Source organism: Phaenicophaeus curvirostris, chromosome 14, assembly GCF_032191515.1.
Source record: "Phaenicophaeus curvirostris isolate KB17595 chromosome 14, BPBGC_Pcur_1.0, whole genome shotgun sequence".
NCBI classification, from domain to species: domain Eukaryota; kingdom Metazoa; phylum Chordata; class Aves; order Cuculiformes; family Cuculidae; genus Phaenicophaeus; species Phaenicophaeus curvirostris.
The window spans coordinates 5,523,155-5,545,399 of NC_091405.1; the positions used below are offsets into that span (position 1 = coordinate 5,523,155).

Consider the following 22,245-nt stretch of genomic DNA (forward strand, 5'->3'; position numbering starts at 1 on the left):
CTGATCGGATCCAGATCCGATCAGGCGCCGCGCGGGCAGCCCCGCCCGCAGCGGCCCCTGTTGGCAGGGGGAGGCTCGGCGGGGCAGTTTAGGCGGCTGGACTGAGAGATGGAATTGAGAATGTTAGGCCAGTGGCATCTTGGCTTGGATTAGAAACGGCGTGGCCAGCAGGGCCAGGGAGGTTCTTCTCCCTCTGGACTCGGCACTGGTGAGACCGCTCCTCGAATCCTGTGTTCAGTTCTGGGCCCCTCACCACAAGAAGGATGTTGAGGCTCTGGAGCGAGTCCAGAGAAGAGCAACGAAGCTGGTGAGGGGGCTGGAGAAGAAGAGGAGCGTCTGAGAGAGCTGGGGGTGTTTAGCCTGGAGAAGAGGAGGCTGAGGGGAGACCTCATTGCTCTCTACAACTACCTGAGAGGAGGTTGTGGAGAGGAGGGAGCTGGGCTCTTCTCCCAAGTGACAGGGGACAGGACGAGAGGGAATGGCCTCAAGCTCCGCCAGGGGAGGTTTAGGCTGGACATTCGTGAAAAATATTTCACAGAAAGGGTCATTGAGCACTGGAACAGGCTGCCCAGGGAGGGGGTTGAGTCACCTTCCCTGGAGCTGCTTAAGGCACGGGTGGATGAGGTGCTGAGGGACATGGTTTAGTGATTGATGGGAATGGTTGGACTCGATGACCCGGTGGGTCTCTTCCAACCTGGTGATTCTGATTCTGTGACCCCGGCACAACTGTCTGATTGGAGAGGCAGGCATTATGCTGCTAGTCTGGGACTGATGGGCTTTAGGGCCTCTTCCAACCCAACCCCTTCTGTGATTCTGTTTTATGTAAGTCCAGGAATGTTATCCCAGTCATTAATACCAGTCACAGAATCACAGAATCACAGAATCACAGAATCACAGAATAACCAGGTTGGAAGAGACCCACCGGATCATTGAGTCCAACCGTTCCCATACAGAATCACAGAATCACCAGGTTGGAAAAGACCCACTGGATCCTTGAGTTCAACCATTCCTAACAATCACTAAACCATGTCCCTCAGCACCTCATCCACCCGTCTCTTAAACACCTCCAGACTCAACCATTTCCCTGGGCAGCCTGTTCCAGTGCCCAATGACCCCCTCTGTGAAAGATTTTTTTCTGATGCCAAGCCATCTCCCCTGGCGGAGCTTGAGGCCATTCCCTCTTGTCCTGTCCCCTGTCACTTGGGGAAAGAGGCCATTGCAGCTGAGCCATACGTTAAGTCTTCTACCCAAAACCACCCACGTTTCTACAAGCCTTCATTTTCCTTACCGTACAAAGGTAAGGTTTGCCCGCTCTCTGCAGCCGTGTTTAACCACACATTTGGTGTTTTCTGTCACGGATACATTTTTTTGCGTATACAGCACATTAAAACACATGAAAAAATGTTTTATTTGCTTTAAACATTTCACTCATTAAGAGGAAACAAGTTCAGACACAAGAGAACTAACAGTGAACAGCTTCTGACATAAAATATTCATTTGAACAATACAGCCTTTTCTTACCAATGGTATTAAGTAAGCTATAAAAAGTTTCAAACAGAAAGCCAGATCAAATGTTACATAAATCAAATAGTCAGGAAGGTTAAATTAAATTAAAACAAAAAACGTAAATTGCATTGATATATTGTTAGCCACATTAGCATTACTTAAATTTAAAAAAAAACTTACTGAATCACATGTAATTTAAATTTACAAAACCTAACAACTCTGTCAGTGAATGTTATCACTGGGGAACATGAGACCAAGCCAACGTGAAACCTGTAAGGCCTCATATCGCTGTGGCAATACCTCACTGCCAATGCTGCTGCTGTTCAACACTCGGCACAAAACCCAAAATATTCTTGAAAGATGTCATTGATGAACTTTGTTTCTTTCTTCCATCTATAAAGTGCAGATAAAAGAGAAAATATCAATACAAATATTGACACAAAACACTGCATCATTTTAGAAAACATTTCAGTAGAAGAACACTTGCCACTGAACGCTCCCACACAGGCCCAAAGCTCAGCAGAAACGCTGCCTGCTCCGTCCAGAGACGGCAGCTCCATAAGGAGCTGTAAGGAGAGTGAAAACTGCCAGGGAGGTTTTCACAAGCCATCATCAGAAAAGGGACTGAACAGAGAAAATGCCAACTTCCAAACCAAAATACCAAACGCAGCTATTAATTTAGAGTCCTTAACTGAAATTCTTATCCTCTTCGTAGCCTGTCAGGTGGCACTGGAAGGTTGAAAGGCTCTCTAACATTTTCCCAGTTCTGTTCTCTCTCCAGGCCCAAGCCCTGACTGAATTACACCAGAGACTGTTAGAGTGCTTCATGTGCAAAGCACAATCCCACGGGCTGCGAATTCTGAGAGCCTGTCCTTCTGTGTGAAAACTGAGCTGACAGCAGATATGATTACCAGAGAATTAAATTATGATTACTTGCAGCCGTAACCTGTAGTATTTCTTGGAAAGATCGACACTTGTCCGTCCTTTCTGAAATGGATAAGACCACAAAATTGCATTCCAGTGATTACCCATTTCTTTTACTCCACTCAAAAGATAGTTAATTTCTTCAGTCGTGAAATCTTTTCGGGTTCTTCTCTTGTTTGTAGTTCTTGTGTTCGTGTCCAGGGCACGTATTTCATTGTTCGGCAAATATTTGTTTTGCTGTAATTAAGAATTATGTAAATCTACATACTGTTTCACACTTGGAAGTAATGCTTTATTTCTGACAATACAGTCCTAAGCCGCTTTGAAGAAAGAATCACTTTGTCAAGAGAACAACGGCTCTTCAAGATTTCTTCACTGGCACACACTCACTGAATTAGGTTTTTTTCCATGACCTTCACCTCAATTTCTGTGCTGCCTACATAGTTTATACCTTTAGAACATTTATTTGTTTAGATTTCTGTTATTTGTATACCATGCTAATTTTCATTAATGCAGGAAAAAGCATGCCTTGCCCATTATTCAGAAGGGACTATCAAAACCCACTTATTTCAGGGATAAATTAGTATGACTGGAGTAAAATCAACCCAACCTTTCAGTAAGGTTCACTTTGCTATTGGGGTCTTGTTAGAGGTGACTTTAAAAGAAATAATGCAATTCATCACGATTTTATTTGGAAGTTTATAAATAGTGAGTGCCAGAGTAAGCTTTGCGTAACTAACCTCATCTTTGTGAAGTGAAGATACGCAATTTTTTTTTAAGCGCTGACATTCCTGGTTGCATACTTCTTTGACTCTTTGTCTCTTCAAGTTAGCATCTTGGATTTCTATGAAATTGAGAACAAGGCCATCTCTGAGTACTTTAAACTATCTGCAATCTACTCTAAAATGGAATATAGTGCTGTAAAGGAACATTTCTTCTAATGAATTTGAATATGTAAATATTGCTTTACCGGTAATATCTCATTCTCATTAGATCTTTTTCTCACCATTGACATTAACACATAAGAATTATTTATGCACTGGAAGCAACTTGCAAATAATAGGAATTAACTTAAAAAACAATGGTACTATGATTGAAGAACATCTCAAAGAATCACGGAACAGTTTGGGTTATAAGGGACCTTAAAACCCATCCAGTTCCACCTCCTGCCATGGGCAGGGACACCTCCCACTGGATCAGGGGCTCCAAGCCCCATCCAACCTGGCCTTGAACATCTCCAGGGATGGGGCAGCCACCACTGCTCTGGGCAACCTGGGCCAGGGCCTCCCCACCCTCACAGGAACACGTTTCTTCCCGATATCTAATCCAAATCTCCCCTCTTTCAGCTGAAAACTGTTCCCCCTCATCCTATCCCTGCACTCCCTGATCAAGAGCCCCTCCCCAGCTTTCCTGGAGTCCCTTTCAGTCCCAGAAGCTGCTCTAAGGTCTCCCTGGAGCCTTCTCTTCTCCAGGCTGAACAATCCCAACTCTCTCAGCCTGGCCTCGTACAGGAGGTGCTTTGTGGCCTCCTGTGGACTTGCTCCAACAGTTCCACGTTCTTCCTGTGCTGAGGACTCCAGAACTGAACACAGGGCTCCAGGTGGGGTCTCATGAAAGCCGAGCAGCGGGGCAAAATCCCCTCCCTTCTCCTGCAGGTCCCAGTGCTTCAGATGCACCTCAGGATATGGTTGCCTTTCTGGGCTGTGAGTGCACCTTGCCAGCTCACGGTGAGCTTCTCATCCACCAGTGTCCCAAGCCCTTCTCCTCAGGGCTACTCTCAAGCCATTCTCCACCTTAGCCTGGAACTGTGCTTGGGATTGCCCTGACCCAGGCGCAGGACCTTGCACTTTGCCTTGTTGAACTTCATAAGCTTAGTACAGGCTCCCCTCTCAAACCTGTTCAGGTTCCTCTGGATATCTGTTTAACGTCTTAGCCATTTGTCTCCAACAGGAAGCACTAATGCTTTTCTCCATGACCTGACCTAAACACAAACCCTGATCATTATGTTATGCTTATTAAAGAGTTAATTTTCCAGTAATACTCACGCTTTTCATACGTAGGTATCAAGTTATATTCATGATTCAACCTAGTATTTTTACTACGTTCCTCTCTATTTGAAGTATTAAATTTGTTTTTTCCAACTGGAGTCAAAAGGATACCTGAAAAAAAACCCCAAACAATAAAACATTAGGCATCTTCCTTAAAAACAAACAAACCACAAAACAGAGGTAATGTTTGAGGAATTTAAGGCAGAACCATGCTTTCAACCATTCTGCTATCTAGTTTTTGAAGAAAGACTGGAAAATTCAGTTAACTTCAGAAAATGTTTGCTTGCTCAAGGTAATACATTAGTGTAAAGGGCTCGTGGTCAATGTAGTAGCATAAAAGTGTAGCTGGAGAAAAAATCCTTGCAAACTAGATGAAATAATATATTTACAGAGTAAAGAAAACACCAAAAATGTTAATTTTTTTTTTCTATAATACAGATACATGCTCTGCTGCTTACAAATGGGCAGTTTCTGTGTACTGTAAAGAATAAAAGGTTTAATGGGCAACTGATGGTTCACAAACATAGGGTTTCTAAACTGCATTGCAGAAACTGATAGAACTCCTGTTCCCTTTTCCATCTCTACCTTGTTAATTACATCTTATTCAACACCTCATAACACAGGACAGGTAAACAAATCTGTATTTAATTTTCAGATAGGTTGCTTTTAGTTACTTCTTCTAGTATCATCGTATATGTTAAAGCTTAGCCTTTTAGCTATTCAGCACACAGAGACACAAGTCCTTAGCAGAGCTCCAAGAAACAGGTATAATTGGATTACGTGACTACAGCTATAGTAGAGTGCTGTGGACTCCAGGAACAGGCATCACAACATGGGTTTTGATCCTGGATAGACCACTCCATTTTAAAAACTAACACCACAAATCTGAAAAATAGTGGATGGCATGGAAGGCACCCCAACAGGATTCAAAGCAGTACCTACAAAGCAAGTGCCAGATAACTTTGTTGTGAACTAATATGCACAACACAATTTCAGGATTATAGAAAATGTGTGTTCTGGCCTATTAATATATAGATTTTTCACAGAAACCCTACGAAATAAAAACACAATTCCTTATCCATGGCCTGTCATAGTCAAGTCCTGAAAAAGAATTAGTTATACAGTAAAGGCTTTTTGCATTGATTTCCAAAGCCCTTACTTTGGAAACTATCCTTTTTGCTCCTAAAAGTTGATATTTCTGTATGCAGTCTGTCTTTCTTCAGTGGGGTCAGCAGTATTTCTGGAAAACAAAAGACTGACATCAGTACAAATGCCAGTAACTAATACCTGTTTAACTTTTCTGAAAGTCTCCTTTAAACCAGAAAAGCATGGGATGCACTTTTATTTAATTCATTAAGAATTATAAGCCTCTTCCATCCTTAAGTATGTAATATTAGAATGAAATGACCTTGTTGTCATGTCATACACCCATTCACACTTATTTCAGCTTAATACATTCCCTTTATTGACTAGCTGGCAAACAGGACAGAGTCTTATCAAAGGCCTGCAATGAGGAGGTATCACAATTGCCAAGAAATACCTAAGAGCCATAAAACACAAGTGTTTGGTTCTGATCTCACTTAGCACAAATCACTGGTAAATCAGATTAAATGAGTGAGTTTATAAGAGCAGGACAATCAAAATAAGACTGAAAAAATGTTTAGAATTTTGTATACAATTTAAAACAATAGCTGCAACTAAAAATAGTTAGTATAAAAAAATCATTACTCTCATAAGTTGCATGTCTACTCTCCTTACAAACAGCTAATTTGCGAAGATAGTTTTTATATCTTTCTTCAGCTTCCAGAATGACTCTGTGACGGTCACACTGGTATGGACAACTTTGCAACATCTTGGTAAAGGTTCTACTGTTGAAGCACAATGCTCCTGCTGTACAACCTGGAAAAAAGAAACAGGATATTGCAAGCACAGGGGTTATAGCAGCCATCACAAAGTCTGGCATTTTATTTTACTCACTATGATCTAGAACCTGACCTCCAATTTTCCATATACGTATCTCAAAAGAGGTTATGCTTTACCCATCTTCTTGAAAATACCTACTTGTTTTGTATTTGCTCTCTAAAAAGCAAAAATGTTTTCAACATGACCTATGAGACCCAGTTACACTGCACTTCAACTCCAGAAGTACTGAAAGACGCAGAGATCCTCTACAGAATTAAAAATATTAGTGGGATGGGAAGAATGCAGCCTCAGTTCCCTTTGCACATTTATCCAGGAATCAAACTATAAAAGATCTCTTTGCTTTACTTCAAAACTTTCTCTGTGTTGTAAGTTATCTTTATTAGCCTGAACAAATGTCTAGCTTGGGTATGGATTTCCTCACACGAAGCCTTCATTTTAATTTTTGAGGATATACCTAGGGTCATTTATGGTTTAGTTATTCTTGGATTTCTCACAGTTACTTACATGAGCTGAAGGAGAACTGCACTGTGAGGAATTCTAAGAGCAGCACTGTACATGGCTGCACTATTCTAGCCTAAGATAAAACAGTGCTAACTGGAATATGTAAGCTTTATTTCAATATATATGTTTTATTTGAGGGGCAGTAAAGGAAAGGAAGTAGTTCAAAATTACAGGATAGGTAATCCAATAGATTTGTTAAGATTTCTGTCATGTCAGTTCATTCACTGCATTGCTTTAAGGCTTCTGTTATGGAATCAGGAAAGAAAAATATTTACCTAAGCACCTTAAATCTGCCATTTTATGCGATGCAGATTTAGTTGAAATGCTTTTTTGTTCCTTGGTTGTCTCTTTGTAGAATGAATGTTGACCTAAATTAGGAGAGAAAACACCCCGCTAAGAATATGCAGTTTATCTTTTGACATGGTAATCGTGCGTCAGCATACCTACATTCAATCATATTTCCTATTTGTAGATTAAAGTTTAATTTGAGTAACAGCTGAAAAGCTAAACAAAAGTCCTGAAGTTAAATGGATTGTACTTACATTTTTGTAAATCCAGAATACTTACATTCAATTCAGTGCTTTCTCATCACTCTCCCGAAGCGTATTACTTCCACTCGAACACAGCAAAATAGCTCTGTAAACTTACATTGCTTAACGATAACTATAAACTTTATTTCTGTTTGGAATTAGATGGAATTAGATGTTTGGAAAAATGCGATGTACTTGAATAATATTTATTCTTCATTTAAGAAGACTGGAGATCAGGTTGGTTACCTGTAACGTTACCATACTGGCAAATAATCATCTAATGAATAATTAGAGATTTCATAAATCAACAGGAAATTAAGTTATGAATATAGATTTCACTGAATATATCCCAATTCTGAAATAAACCTCTTGGACGAGGAAGACTAATCCAAATCTGAAAAAACAAATTATCTTAAACACATCTTTTACATGCAGGAAGAGCTTGAGGCAGAAGTCGCTCCCACAGGTAGGTTCTATCATCAATTTTAAATACAGAACAAAACCAGCATCCCTACACATTTTCTATTAATGGCTTTCATTGTTCAGTAGGAATTTCATTCAGATTCAACTTAAATCAGTCACGAGCGATACATTGATTTGAATAGCGAAAATAAATTTTAAAAGGAAGCTTAAATATGCATTAAAAGTAAAATAAATATTGTCCCAGAAAAATTGTATGACATAAAAAATTCCAAAACTATGCACACAGTTAATGAATATTATGCATAATGTACTCTGTCTCTACTGATATATAAAATCTGAAAAGACATAGTGGTAAAAGTGCACAAAAGTAATTAAGGGCTCCTTAAGACCAAAATTATCTAAGAAAATAATATACCTGATGTGCCTATCTGTTCCCTATTTTTATCAATCTCTGCTGGTTGTTCAAATAAGCATTCCCTGGGAAGATCAAAACATGAACAAATTAAAATAAAAATAGTCGAGCTTCACAACATACATTTACCCGTGAATTAGTACACACATTGCAGAGGGAAAACTAAAAACACACTGAATATATAAAACACTAAAAAACAGATTCTAATTATCCCAAGGTACTTGGCTGGTAGTATCCGTCAAGTAACCATTGTGCTGGAAATCTGTTACTAGAGATCTGTGATTAGCACACCTCACAGCGCTGCTCAGGTCATGGCTGTGTTGAAGGCGTTAGAAGAGAGCCTGTAACAGGTGCTCTACACAATCTGTCAGAAGCCCACCTACCATTCACAGAGAAACATCAGAAGCTGTTGTTACTGCAATGTCTATAATCTGCATCCGTTATGTCAAAGATTGCCATGGAATATTCTCTAGCGAGCTATCAAAAGGCCAAGTCTTTTCAGCAGGAGAAAAGACATCACTAGTAACAGATAATTTAAAAGGCTGACATTCAATCTGGAAAACACTAAAGAACAGCAACTTAGGAGTTCTGCTTATGTGTAAGATACTTACCTTACTTGAAGAACATATGGATTTTTTACAGAAACAGTTTTGTCATTTATACTGTGACTCTGAAGTAAGCGATCTGCATGTGGTTCATTGACTGAACAGAGAATATTACTCTGTTTGCTTTCTCTGACAGAAGCATTTACTGGATCCATAATGTTCACTATTTCATTTCTGTGTGGAAAAGAATTTACAGATGGAGCAAGGACTTGATCGTCTGACTTCGAGGTCAACTGTGGACAATGTACTTCCTTATGTGTTCTTTCTACGTAAGGTTTTGGATCAGCAAGGTTCACTGCATGGTATTTTGATGCTTCAATATTGGCTTCTGAAGATCTGTCTGAAGGTACTCTTTCTTGCACTTTTTCCTGTATTGAAAAATACTAGTCAGCAACTACACAAGTGCTATAAAAATATTAAATAAATCCAGTAACAAAATTAACTAGGATAGGCCAGTCTATCTCTGAAGGCAAAGCAAATTCCAGAGAAGCTTCAAAACACCTTGAGTTGAGAGCCAGCAAGACTCTGATGAAGATGTTTAAGGAGTAGTTACTAAGTGATAGTTCCAGGCTGAGGCAATGGATTTGCTACTATTACAAGGCACTTCCATAAATGAAAAGATTTGATTAACGTAAGACCCAGCTAAATAACTCAAAAAATTTGCTTTTCCACACGCAGAGACACCAAGTAGTTAAACAGCATCAGGACAATATGGAACAATTTTATTTTGGTATGTGTTCACATTTGTCCATTGTCACCTCTCTCATCACAGTTGTACAGCCATGGGAATTTCATGCACACAAATATTAAAATTGTAGGTTCAAATTATCTCAGTTTTGTAGAAATATTATTTTTATAATAAACTGAAATGCTTCATAAAATTACCGATGCCTGCATTCTCTGATTGCCCTGCATACTTCTAACTTTGTATGATGTACAGTAATGGTAAAAGTTGGGTTGTAGAAAACCCATCCAATGTTTTCCCTTCTTTTCTAGCTCAACCTGAAATTATCTTAAAAGTTTTACTTTCTATTTCTCTCTAAACTCTGTATAATTTCCCTTACTTTAACGTACTTTAGTGAATAAGCCAACCTCATTATGTTCTTTTTCAAGCAAGTTTATTCTGTGTAAGATTTCTTCTGCTTTCTCCCAGTAGTCCTGTAGACTCCTGCTTCTGGCTTGCGTCTCCAACTCTTCTGCATTGTTCACATTTAATGAATAATCATTTGTTTTCAGGGATAGTTTTTCAGCTTTATAAAATATAAACCAATATTAATATTCCAAATTCTATCAATACACACCTCAATAAATATTTATTTTATTCTAGTAGGCTGAGGGACAACCCCAATAATTTAATGCAAAATATAACATCTTAATAATATTTTTATAACTATAACTTAAATTTACACATAAATGTTAATACACTGCAAATATAAACTGCAGTTACAAGAGGTGAGCTTGCAATTAAAGTTACTATAAGCCATTACACAGTGATGCGATGCTCAAAAAGATTACTTTATTGTGGATTAATTCCTAGCTTTATAGGTCCTTTACCAGTATGGATCTCTGGGTTTTTTGAGAAAACAACTCCACCACTCCCTCAATCTTAAACAAAACTCTCAGTTACAAAAATGTACATGCATGCTTTTTAGTAATTAGCTATTGCATAATACCTTCCATGCATTAGAGATTGAAGGGTGAAGTATCTTTCTATTTCATTGGTAGTGTTATACAGTCAATTAAAAAAAAAACTTAAATAGGATACTTCAAAAAACACCCTGCTTAAAAAATAAAGATGAAGATTTTTTAATATTGCAAAGGAATTGCAGTCACAGTGATTTCAGGCTTGATTACCTCCTGGTTTATTCTCTGGGTACAATGGCACACAGCTGGGAATGGAGTACCAATTGCGTGTTAAATGACAATGCCAATATTTTGCTCATAATTTATAACTGGCACAGTTTTTAAGAACCGAGCCTACATATAGAGGTTTCACAAATGCATTATTGCAACATCATTGGGATTTTCACTTTCCTTTTTTCCACCAAAATGCCATAATCAATCCACGGGGGCAAACGTGCAACTTCTCTGCAGAGAACAAACACCTCTTGGAGTACAGAAAATTGCAAAGCTGCTGCAGTTAAAATCACTAGCAAGTCAACAGAACTTAAAGATGGAAAACATGTCTGTAATTTTTATAGCAATAACAATGAGCTTACTCATTTGTTTGCAGTTTTGCAGCACAAATGTAGCAGCTTTGTTTAGTTCTTCATCCTGAGACTCAGTTAATAACTGAATCATAAGTGGAAGACCATTGCTCTGAAGCAGTTCACACTGGTTTTCTTCTAAAATAGGACATCATAAAGGAAAATAGATTGGTTTCAGCATCATACACAACCTTACAGTAATTTTAGAAACCAATAGTAGTAACTTTCAGGGAAATTCTGAAACAGAAATTTTCACTATGGATCCAGGCTTGCTGTAATGACCTACTGACCAGGTTGCAGCAGATTGCTCCGGATCACATAGGATAATCTGACAATGGTTCAAGGTTCTTGTAAGAAAACTGAAGAAGGACTGAGACAAATTGTATGACTGAGATCCAGACTCATTTAATTATCACCTAAACTATTTGAATTATGGCTTTTCTGTTTCTTTTCTTCTGGGATATACTCTTAAAGTAGGTACACTACATTTATGTAAACCATGAGATGCAGAAATATGAAAAGCTTAAAGTTTATAATTAGCAATAAAATTAGTAGTTTAATCTTGGCCTAGCTAATCTGTTCCTCCCTGCTAACTATGTAAGTACCTGAATTTTTTATTGTGAAGTCATTTGTGTTATGTATACATAAAACCAACAGTTTTTAAAAATAGCTCTTTGTTGTCTAAACTTGATAAAAACAAAGGAATCAAGAAAAGATGAAATATGATTGTTTTATCAGTGCTGACATTTTAAGAGAAACTTTTGTTTTGTTGGTCTAACCATAGTTCTATTTGAAAGATGTTTTCCATTAAGCTTTGTTTCAATTAATTCTTCATGAAAAGGTGTCTTTTAAAATATCAGATTTATGACCTACTGGGCTAATTACCGAACTTGTTATTGGCATTAGGAGGATGATAATCAATCAGGATTTTTGAACATCATCCCTTTTTGTTGTGTTTCTGAACATATATGAGAAAAAACAGCAGTGTAAATAAACAAGGATCAGTATCTCACAACTTCCCATTCTGCTGGCTTGTACTACCACAAAATACCAACTTTAGTGTTATATTTGCACCAGATATGCTTGGGAAAGCCTTGAGGGGGCCTGGCAAAAACATTTCAGGGTCATCTACTGCTTATGTTACTTCAAAAGCAATACTGTTATATAGCATTTTAAAAAATTAATAGCTATGCAAATAGTGGACAGAAGATGTATATATCAAGGGCCATTAAAAATGAGCTCAAAACCACTCATTTTTTGTGTATGTATTGCAGCTGTTTTCAGGTCTGGATGAATTTTACCCTGTGACACCTCAACCCTCCTCTGACTTCTTGCCTAACAGCCTTCTTGTCATAAGCTCCTAAAGATAGTGTTAACAGTTTTTAAAATTTAAAGATGGAACATTATAGAAACATATTTTTCCTGAATATTAATATTAGATTATTTCATAGAACTTTCCTTCGTGTTCCAGTCTTATTGAAATGAACCCATTGAAATAAGGTATAAGAACTTAGTAAAAATTGACAGGAAAAAAAAAGAAAAAAAAAACACCTTACCACAAACTTCAGTACAGTGTCCAATTGTTAGAATAATACTAATTTTTCCTCCTGTATCCAGCGTGTCATTGGACAGCAGCTTCAGTAGCTCTGACACAGTGTGATACTTTGTCAAGACAACACCCAACGCAGCTATTATGTTAAAAATAATTTGAAGAAAAATAAACTAGATAGTAAGCATACAAGCATCATCCAAGCTTAAAAAGCTGTTTTTCAAGGGAACTCTACAGACCTCGAAAAGCCTTGGGCCTGCACAGTCCTTCTCTTCTCTCTTTTTCATTTTAACACTTCAAATTACCGTATCCCTCCTGATGCAGTAATCCTCCCCCTGCCTCTCCTCATATATCAAACACCTCCCTCTTTCCCACACTGTGCTGCACAGAGAGACAGCAGAAGACCTGACAAAGAAGGGCTTTGCAACATTCTGTAGAGCTCTGCTGAGTTTGTCCACATCCTTTACTGGCTCCACAACAGAGAAAGAAAGAGTAGAATAAGGTTTGACGCAAACTATCTGCCGCAAAGAGAGCTAGGAATGTTTGTGGTAGAGGGCAACCTCATCCTGAAAAAGGGAATGCTACTGCTAGTACATACATCCTGAAACCTACTCCCATCACATACCAGCTCCTTTGAAACTAGGCTCAAAACCCGTGCAGCTAAGTGCTTTTAACTTTTTTCTACTTCTGTCAGTGACCACTCATGGCAGAAGTGTCCAATACAATAACCATGGCGGACAGTACAGGTTTTTCAGGCTCACAGGTTTCTCAAAGCCTTCTGAAGGAATACACAAGGACCTCATTGGGACAGCACTACCCAGGAAGTAAATCAGAGTACAGATGCGTTATGCAGACATTTGTTCATCTCCACACCCAAGTTACTAAAGCCTCCTAAAGCTTACAAAGCTTATTAGCTTAGGCACAGGGTTACAGAAACACGGGCACTAAATCCAGGATCCAGGCTCTGCGCCTCACCCAGTTCTCAGCTTTGCTTACACAAAACTAGTGCCAGTATCTTATTTTTCAATTTCAGTATAATTTAAATTTCACTACGTTTATTTTAGCAACAATGGGAAAAGAACCCACCTGAGATGAACTGAATGATTCCCCAAGTACACTTTACAATTTGTAAAGTCTGCAATATAAATTGCCTTTTAGCATCTATTCATATCACTTTTCCGCCAAAATCAAATTTAAAAATTGCATTTTAAAATTCCACAAATGAAAAACGTAGGCAGTCTTTTCACTCACAGTCATTGGCAATGCAGGCATCCAGAGTCTTTGTTACCACTACTGCAAGTTTTGTGCTTGAGTGACTCATACAGGAATCAGGCATCAGCTTCATGAGAACTTTAGCCAATGTATCCAAGCCTCCAACAGAAACAAAATATTTCTGCACATATGCTTAGTGAAAAAAAGAAAAAAAAAGTGTCTGAAATAATACAAGTTGCAAATTGTTTTCGCGTTTTAGAAGTTAGGCTCATGACAATTTTGTATTAACCATTACATTTCCATCCATACAACGGAACTGAAGTTGGATAGACACTAACCTCGAGAAATGTAGTAATTGTCATATAAAATAGTTGCAGGACACACGTGGTCTAATATGTGCAGACAAATTAGTAAAGATTATGCTGGAGTTCTACCTAAGTCATTGTTTTCAGAGATGTAATTATGACTTCCATTTGTAAAATACTTTTAATCAAAACAGCTTCCAAGTAGTTTTCACTGACCTCACTTAATGTAGCCAGTCTGTGGCTATTATTGCCCTGAAGCATAAGGCAGGTATTGTAGCTAAAGATGGTGGAATACAGCTTTCAGAATAAAAGTTAGAGGAACAACAAATTAATTAGTAGAGACTATAAAAAGAAATCAAACATTCAACTATTGAATTTAACTATTACTGCGGCGAAAGAGAATCTATTTAAAGCTCGAGCTGCACTTACAGTTATTTGCAACAGTGAGACCAACAAATGAGCAAATAGGACGAACTATCTCAGGCTCTGTGCTGCTTTCAAGCCACTCTTTGGCATATGGAAAAACTGAAGAGCAAATGTTTTGATTATCTTCTGGAAAAGTAAAAACAAATTACCCCAAATCAAAGTGTAATATGAAATTTCAGTTGAATGGTACAATGAAAACAAACTGTTGTCACTTTGGAGAAATACTTCAAACGTTTTTCACTATTTCAACAGCCACACTCACCATTCTGAGGGTTGTTAACGCAGGCACAGAGAGTGCTGCAGACTGAGGACCACAGCTGGTAGCACTGGTTATTGTTTTCGTCTGACAGATCCATCTCAGATGTGGAAAGAGTTGTTCTGTTAAGAACAATGCAAACAATCCCCAGATAGTCAGGCAAACATAAGGCCTAAGTAGACTACCATCCTTATTTTTGAATTGTAACTGTTTGTTTACCTGAATAACTGCAGCAGAAGACTAATGCAGCCTGTATCTCTGACATAAGTTTGCCCACTCCCTAAAAAAGAACGAATACAAGGCTCAAAAGGCACATGCAACAAAACCTTAACGTCAAGTTAAGGTTACATTTACATTCTGTTTCCATTTCCTAAGCATCATACATCCCCAAAAAAGACAAACACAAAACCACACCAACACATTGGCAAAAATGTTGCATTTCTGTCTATGTCTGGGGGTTTTTTTCTTACATGCTGCCAGAAACCACTGGTTTGCATTATTTTTTTTTAATTATAACTTCATTTTTAGGTCTAAACTACTTAAGGAAATCCCAGCACGCTATGATCTACTTACACACTTCAGTTTCAGTTCAATGCCAGTATTCACCTCTATAAATTAAATTTACCAAAATATTACTTATTGAATGTTCCAAATTTCTGTACTGCAGATTGGCATATAGTAAAAATTGGTGTTATAAAACAGAAAAAAAATCCAACTTACGGTTATTTGAAACCAGTACTAAGATGACATAAACGGACATTCTTTTCAAGTTCACACCAGAATCCTTATTACTTAAAAATAAAATGAGGTCTTCAAACAGTGCAGAAGTACACAAAGTCTGTTGACAGTAAACTGAAACCAGATTATAAAGAGGGTTAAACCCAAAAGCAAGTTGTTCACAATTCCAAATTGCTTTTGTAATGCAGTAAATGGAGTCCCTACTGCATCCAGTACATGGTGAGTGGGGACAAAGCAGGACTATGAAGTGATTGAGGAGGGTTTGTCCCTGCAGTCAGTTCTAAACCAGCCAGGACCTGGGCCAACTTCAGCACAATCTATGAGTCATTTAACGCTCAGCGCCAAGGAAGGGAAGCAATGCCGCTGTCTGGTATCAGAAAGGCAAGCTGTCTACACAAATCAACAAGGTATTTCTCCAGATTTGGGGATCCACCGTCAAACAGTGGCACCTTTACTGCCCCTCACTTAGGCTGATAATTTTGTAATCTGATTTTTTTGAGATTATAAAAGTAATGGAGACAAAGCGCAAGCAGAAGTAATAACATGGGATCATAACTTGCTCAGAAAAATCAATAATATTGCTTATTACCATTATTCTCTATTATCATTCCTAATGTAAATAAAGCCGCTTCCTTTACTATGCAATGAACGCTTGACTTTGCAAGATCATTTATAAATATCAAACCACCAATTTCTCGAAAATATTCACATGCTTCACCTATAACAGAAAAAAAAAAGAAGAAAATTTAAGCTTTTGCTTTTGTTTCACTGTAAGGTGAAAACTTTCCAAGATTTTAACTTCTCAAGCCTTGTATTAGTTACAGAGGGTTTTTTTACAGTTACAATCAGCTGCCTAATGTCTATTGTGAACACAAGATAGTCTTCTTTCTAAGGAAGAGGGCTTCTTACTGTTTTGTTGGCAAATTGAACAAATAGTGATCAAAGCCTCTTTCTGAGATACAGGACAGTCCATCTGATATTTAAGGCATTCCAGCAGTAAGTGCAGATCTGTTTTTGTACCTAAGAGCAAATATAAAACAACATCATGCAAATTGTTACATTAATCTATGCATTTTAAGGGAAAAAAAAACAGTGAGTAATAATGGAGCTATGCCACGTCTATCCACCTATAAATAACACACCCTTAATCTAAAATTATACTTCTGCACAGTTCGTTATTTGAGCATGATTTCCTTAACTCAAGAAACAGCCTCCTTTTAATATTTCTGGCCTTTAATTAGTATGAACTGTTAGTAAATGTGACTTGAATTAGTAAATATTAATTTTGCAGCTGCAAGGTGCATTAAGTGTATTGGAGCAAATAATACAGAACCATGAAACTATTGAAAGTGAGAATACAATTGAAAATCTAGAGTGAACAGGAAAAGAATCCAACCAAGCAAGGCTTCCAAGATGATATTTAGTTACAGAAAACTTAATCTGTTACATCACAGCAGCTAGAATCTTGAATCGCGTTGTTAGGTCAGTAAATTAACACAAAGCATTTTCTGGGCACCTACAAACAACCCTAGGTAGGTAAACGACTTTGAAAATCTGTTTCTGAGCCTCTTGTGTGTAATAAAAAGGCTTACTTGATAATTATTTGTAACACTAGGAGCAGATATGGTATATTTTCAAAACTTTTAAGATTTGAGGATTCTTAAAGAAATTGAAATACGATAAAAATGTCAGTTAAATATTAGCAAATATTTATCAGTGGCTTTGTTGTGGTATTGTTTACTATTTGAAAATTTCTCACTAGTTTTGCCCTTTTGCTATCCAATACAGAATTCAAGAATTTGGCAACAAGGAAAAAGAATATTTCCCCAACATTTCACCACCCCATGACACACTATCACAGTCTACAGAAACTTTGTTACGTTGATACAGATAACAAACGACAAGTTATAGTTGGTATCTTACCACACTGTTTTTTCTGCACCATTTGATTTTCCATTTTTGGTTGTACCCCCGTTCTTGTTCTATGATATCAAGGAAAAAGCGTTTTGCCTTTAGATTAGCAGCATTTATAATACCACATGCAGTATAAATGAAATAATTTCTATTAAAATACACTCTTTCGAAATTTCTGGTTTTACACTTTTATCAGACACACACGGTTTATCTTGCATGGCAAAGATTTTACCTGGAAATACAGTATTTTATAGCAACATTGCATTTGATAACTGTGTTGTTATGTTTTGAAAGTTAACATTTTGCAGAAATCAAGTGACTCCATGTCACCATTGTGGGTACCAAAACCGTCCATGTCATTAAAAATACCTAGCTCTGTCACTTGTCACAGTAAATATGATCCACTTTCCCAACCAACAGGTTGCCAACTTTGTCATCAGCCACCAACTGGCAGTAAGAACACCAAGTAACATCATGTAGAGGACCAGGTGTTTCCAATACCCCTATAAAACCTTCAGCCTCCCACTGCTGCTCAGTGAGCCACTAACTGTAACTGGTTTTTCATCAGTATGGATAAAGACAATGAGAATGAACAGAAACATTATTTCTTAAACTAAGAATTTATTTTAGTTCACCAAAGAATCGATCATATTACACGAACAACATAAACCAGAAAAAATCACAGCATTGATTCTACATAAAATTAACGTGCCAGCATCTGAGAGTTAGCTGAGCAGCAGTCAGAGTGAAACCCAAGTCTGGAAGCAGAAAGATGATCCCTTAACCATGCCTCAGGTCCAAAACAGAAAGAAAGGTTGATGCACACATCACAGTAACCTATTTCAATCTCTCAAAAATTATTTAGCTCCAGGTAGAAACTTGAAATCAGTGATAAATCCAGCTTAATAATGGATTAGTTATCCTTCTCAAAGTGGAGCAAAGGCTCTAAGAAATGTCAGTGTCGTCTTAATGCAGCCAGCCAGCCCTGCTTTCCATTTAGAGTTACTGACTGTCCCCATTCCTTTGCTGCTTCCATTAGTTCAAATGCTCCTGACAGCAGCATCAGTGAAGTGCGTGTTTTGAGAGGTTAAGCTTAAAAAGGGTTCGTCCTCCTTTATCCTTGGAGAAGTGATGATATATATGCATTTCATTTCCTTGCAAATCTAGCCCTGCCACAACAGTGGAAAGCTTACATTTCCTTTTTCTCATTTCCTTTTTTGCCCCTACTGATACCACCCAGCTAGCCTAAGAGAAAACAAAAAGTACTTACGTATTCCTTAACAAAAGAAAGGCTATAAAAAATTTCAGTGAAGTTTAATTAAGAACACATGGATACAGCTAAAGACCCTCTAATATAAGAAGCACAAGTTTTTTTTAAACCCTTTAGAAATATCTGCCTTGACCTTAACTGATTCTTTTTCTCTCACTATGTACAGAAGGTACACAAAATAGTACTTTTAAGCTAGCTGTTATTGCATCATTGGGCAAAGATGAAAAGATAACTAACAAGATTTACTCTAACAGACTACTAAGAAATGTATTTGAAAGAAATTAGATTAGTTCTTCCCCATCAGTCATGGACAATAACACAGTGACTTCCCTTCAAACCTCAAAAACCCACTCCTAAAGCACAGACACAGTCATGTTCGTTCAGCAGTGCTAGAACAGAGCTGAGCACTTGGGCAGTCGGAGGCAGGGGGAGAGCAGAGCTCGTGGGGAGGCTGACACGCACCTGCCTGGTCAGTCAGGGCTGGGCTGCTGGACTCACCCTGAGCAGCCACACCAGGACGGGAACAGCCAGGCTGGGCCCAAGGGAGTCCTTTTAAATCATAGAATCATAGAATCATGGAATAACCAGGTTGGAAGAGACCCAAATCCCAGCGGTCAAATGCTGTGCAGTGGAAGAAGTCTGGATTGTTGGTGTCCTATCATAGAACGGTTTGTGTGAGAAGGGACCTTAAAGCCCATACAGTTCCCACCCTCCCACTGGATCAGGTTGCTCCAAGCCCCATCCAACCTGGCCTGGAACACCTCCAGCGATGGGGCAGCCACCACTTCTCTGGGCAACCTGGGCCAGAGCCTCACCACCCTCATTGTGAAGAAATTCCTCCTTATGTCTAATCTAAATCTGCGCCTCTTGGGTTTATAGCCATTCCCTCCAGTCCTATCACTATAAGAGTTTGTAAAAAGGCACATATATACAGGCATATGTATAAATTTTCCCAGAAGTAATATGCATATTCTATTAATTTCCAAGGTCTAATTCTAATGTTATTATGAACTTCACAACAGTGAAATCTCTGCTAATATGGAGCTTTGGCTCCAGCTCTGCCTGACCTTGTATTTAAGATGGGGAAAGGCTGCAAACAGAGGTGCTTACAGAAAAAAACACATCTGTTCAGCACAGACCATACTGAACATGTCATCATCATCTCCAAAGAATGAACAATGTCTGGAAAAACACAGCTTGGAAGAAAACACGTGATCAGAGGGACATTCTGTCTAGCTCTCAAAGAATGCAATTACTTAGATTAAAGTGAACTCAGCTTCAGCATCAAAGATATTTTCTGCACTATGAGAGTGGGGAGGCCTTGGCCCAGGTTTCCTGGAGAAGCTGTGGCTGGAGGTGTTCAAGGCCAGGTTGGATGGGGCTTTTTTTGAATCTAGAAAGTTGTGATTCACCTTGGAAAGGAGAAAGAAGTGGCTGCTCTCTGGCAGGGTGAGCTGTGCTTACTGATGGCTTGCCTAGGTTGCAGCAGAGCTGAACTTACTCATAAAAAGGGATGGATCAGGAGAAATGTGAACGGCAGGATGAGGGAGAGGATTCCACCCCTCTGCTCTGCTCAGACCTCACATGGAGCCCTGTCTTCAGCTCTGGAGTCCTCAGCTCAGGAAGGTTACGGAGCTGTTGGAGCGAGTCCAGAGGAGGCCACAAAGATGATCCGAGGGCTGAAGCACCTCCTGTATGAGGACAAGCTGAGAGAGTTGGGGTTGTTCAGGCTGGAGAAGGCTCTGAGGAGACCTTAGAGCAGCTTCCAGTACTGAAAGGGGCTCCAGGAAAGCTGGGGAGGGGCTCTGGATCAGGGAGCGCAGGGATAGGAGCAGCGGGGAGCAGTTTTGAGCTGAAAGAGGGGAGATAGAGATGAGATCTGAGGAAGAAATGTTTGTCTTTGAGGGTGGTGAGGCCCTGACCCAGGTTGTCCAGAGAAGTCGTGGTTCCCCATCCCTGGAGGTGTCCAAGGCCAGTCTGGATGGGCTTGGAGCCCCTGATCCAGCAGGAGGTGTCCCTGCCCATGGCAGGGGGTGGAACTGGATGAGTTTGGAGGTCCCTTCCAACCCAAACCATTCCATGATTCTAAATTCCGCTTATAACGAGGCTTAACCCAAAGACACCCCTCTGTCTGTCACGACACAGCGGGACGTGGCGGAGCCGGTACCTGGCGGACGGCGGCGCTGAACCCGCGGCCTCAGGGGAGCCGCGCTCTGAGGCGAGAGCGAGAGAGAGAGAGAGAGAGAGAGCGCCCCCCGCCGCCCTGAGGGGAAATGGCGCCCCGCCCCGTCCTGAGGGGAGAGAGAGCGCGCGTCCTTCCAGGGCCTCTCTAGTACCCCCGCAACCTTTTTAGGGACTCCCAGGACCTCTTTAGGGACACACAGGGCCCCTCTAGTACCCCCAGAACCTTTTTAGGGACTCCCAGGACCTCTTTAGGGACACACAGGGCCCCCCTAGTACCCCAAGAACCTCTTTAGGGACACACAGGGCCCCTCTAGTACCCCCGCAACCTTTTTAGGGACTCCCAGGACCTCTTTAGGGACACACAGGGCCCCTCTAGTACCCCCAGAACCTTTTTAGGGACTCCCAGGACCTCTTTAGGGACACACAGGGCCCCTCTAGTACCCCCAGAACCTTTTTAGGGACTCCCAGGACCTATTTAGGGACACACAGGGCCCCTCTAGTACCCCTGCAACATTTTTAGGGACCCCCCAGACCTATTCAGGAACACACAGGGCTCCTCTAGTACCCCCAGAACCTTTTTAGGGACCCCCAGGACCTCTTTAGGGACACACAGGGCTCCTCTAGTACCCCAAGACCCCTAGTGTGAGAATTAATTGATTAGTTTTGCTGCAGCTGGTTTGTATGTTTAATTATCGTGTCATATAAATCTGCCTTGTATCAAGAGATAACATGCAGACAATCTCCAGATGTGGATAAATAACCTGAAAGAATAAACACTCTCTTACAAGAGTTTATTGATATGCTTAGTTGTCTAGCAAGATGTAGTTGTCTTAGGTCAAGGGATAACCTGAAGGGTGTCTCCAGACATGGTTGGATAATCCAAAAAATAAGGAGTATTCTTTGAAGATTTATATGGTTCTTTGTCTAAAACCGGTATATATACCCACTACTTCTGTAAGATGGCATGCCTTTTTTAGGGCATCCAATTCAGCACTGAATTGTAAAATAAAATATAAAAAAATAAATAAAAATTATCTTTGCTTCAAAGACTATGTCCTTTTCAATATTTTACCAGTGAGTGAGTGTGTCTCACACTAGGGAACCCCAGGACTCATTTAGGGTCATCCAGATCACCACAGGACCCCTTGCAGACCTCCCAGGAACTCCCTAGGGACTCCCAGGACCCCCTTCTAGATCCCCTAGGATCCCTTTATGAGCCCCCAGGACCCTTTTAGATCCCCCACAACCATGTTATGGACTCCCAGGATGCCTTTAGGGTCCTCAGGACCCATTTAAAGACTCCCAAGACCCC

At 39.6% G+C, this 22,245-nt stretch overlaps 1 protein-coding gene across 1 annotated transcript; it reads right to left on the reverse strand.

Moving 5' to 3' along the window:
* Positions 1–1,647: 1,647 nt before the first annotated feature.
* Positions 1,648–20,943, reverse strand: TERB1 (telomere repeat binding bouquet formation protein 1). Its single transcript, XM_069868611.1, has 21 exons — positions 20,917–20,943; positions 17,489–17,547; positions 16,475–16,585; positions 16,155–16,283; positions 15,548–15,679; positions 15,047–15,107; positions 14,834–14,949; positions 14,575–14,697; positions 13,880–14,032; positions 12,636–12,767; positions 11,092–11,217; positions 9,965–10,122; positions 8,879–9,240; positions 8,271–8,332; positions 7,178–7,270; positions 6,207–6,377; positions 5,638–5,718; positions 4,476–4,589; positions 3,171–3,274; positions 2,440–2,667; positions 1,648–1,899 (listed from the first exon to the last, which is right to left on the reverse strand). Exons 2-21 carry the CDS (start codon positions 17,520–17,522, stop codon positions 1,870–1,872), a joined length of 2,520 nt encoding a protein of 839 aa, XP_069724712.1. The 5' UTR covers positions 17,523–17,547; positions 20,917–20,943; the 3' UTR covers positions 1,648–1,869.
* Between the last annotated feature and the right edge of the window lie 1,302 nt (positions 20,944–22,245).

Coding starts and splice junctions, on each gene's coding strand:
- TERB1 (XM_069868611.1), bottom strand. CDS start 17,522: ATGGAAAATCAAATGGTGCAGAAAAAACAGTGTG. Junction 14,950..15,046: donor CTTCTGCTGCAGTTATTCAG/GTAAACAAACAG, acceptor TGTTCTTAACAG/AACAACTCTTTCCACATCTG. Junction 2,668..3,170: donor CTTCACTTCACAAAGATGAG/GTTAGTTACGCA, acceptor TCTTAATTACAG/CAAAACAAATATTTGCCGAA.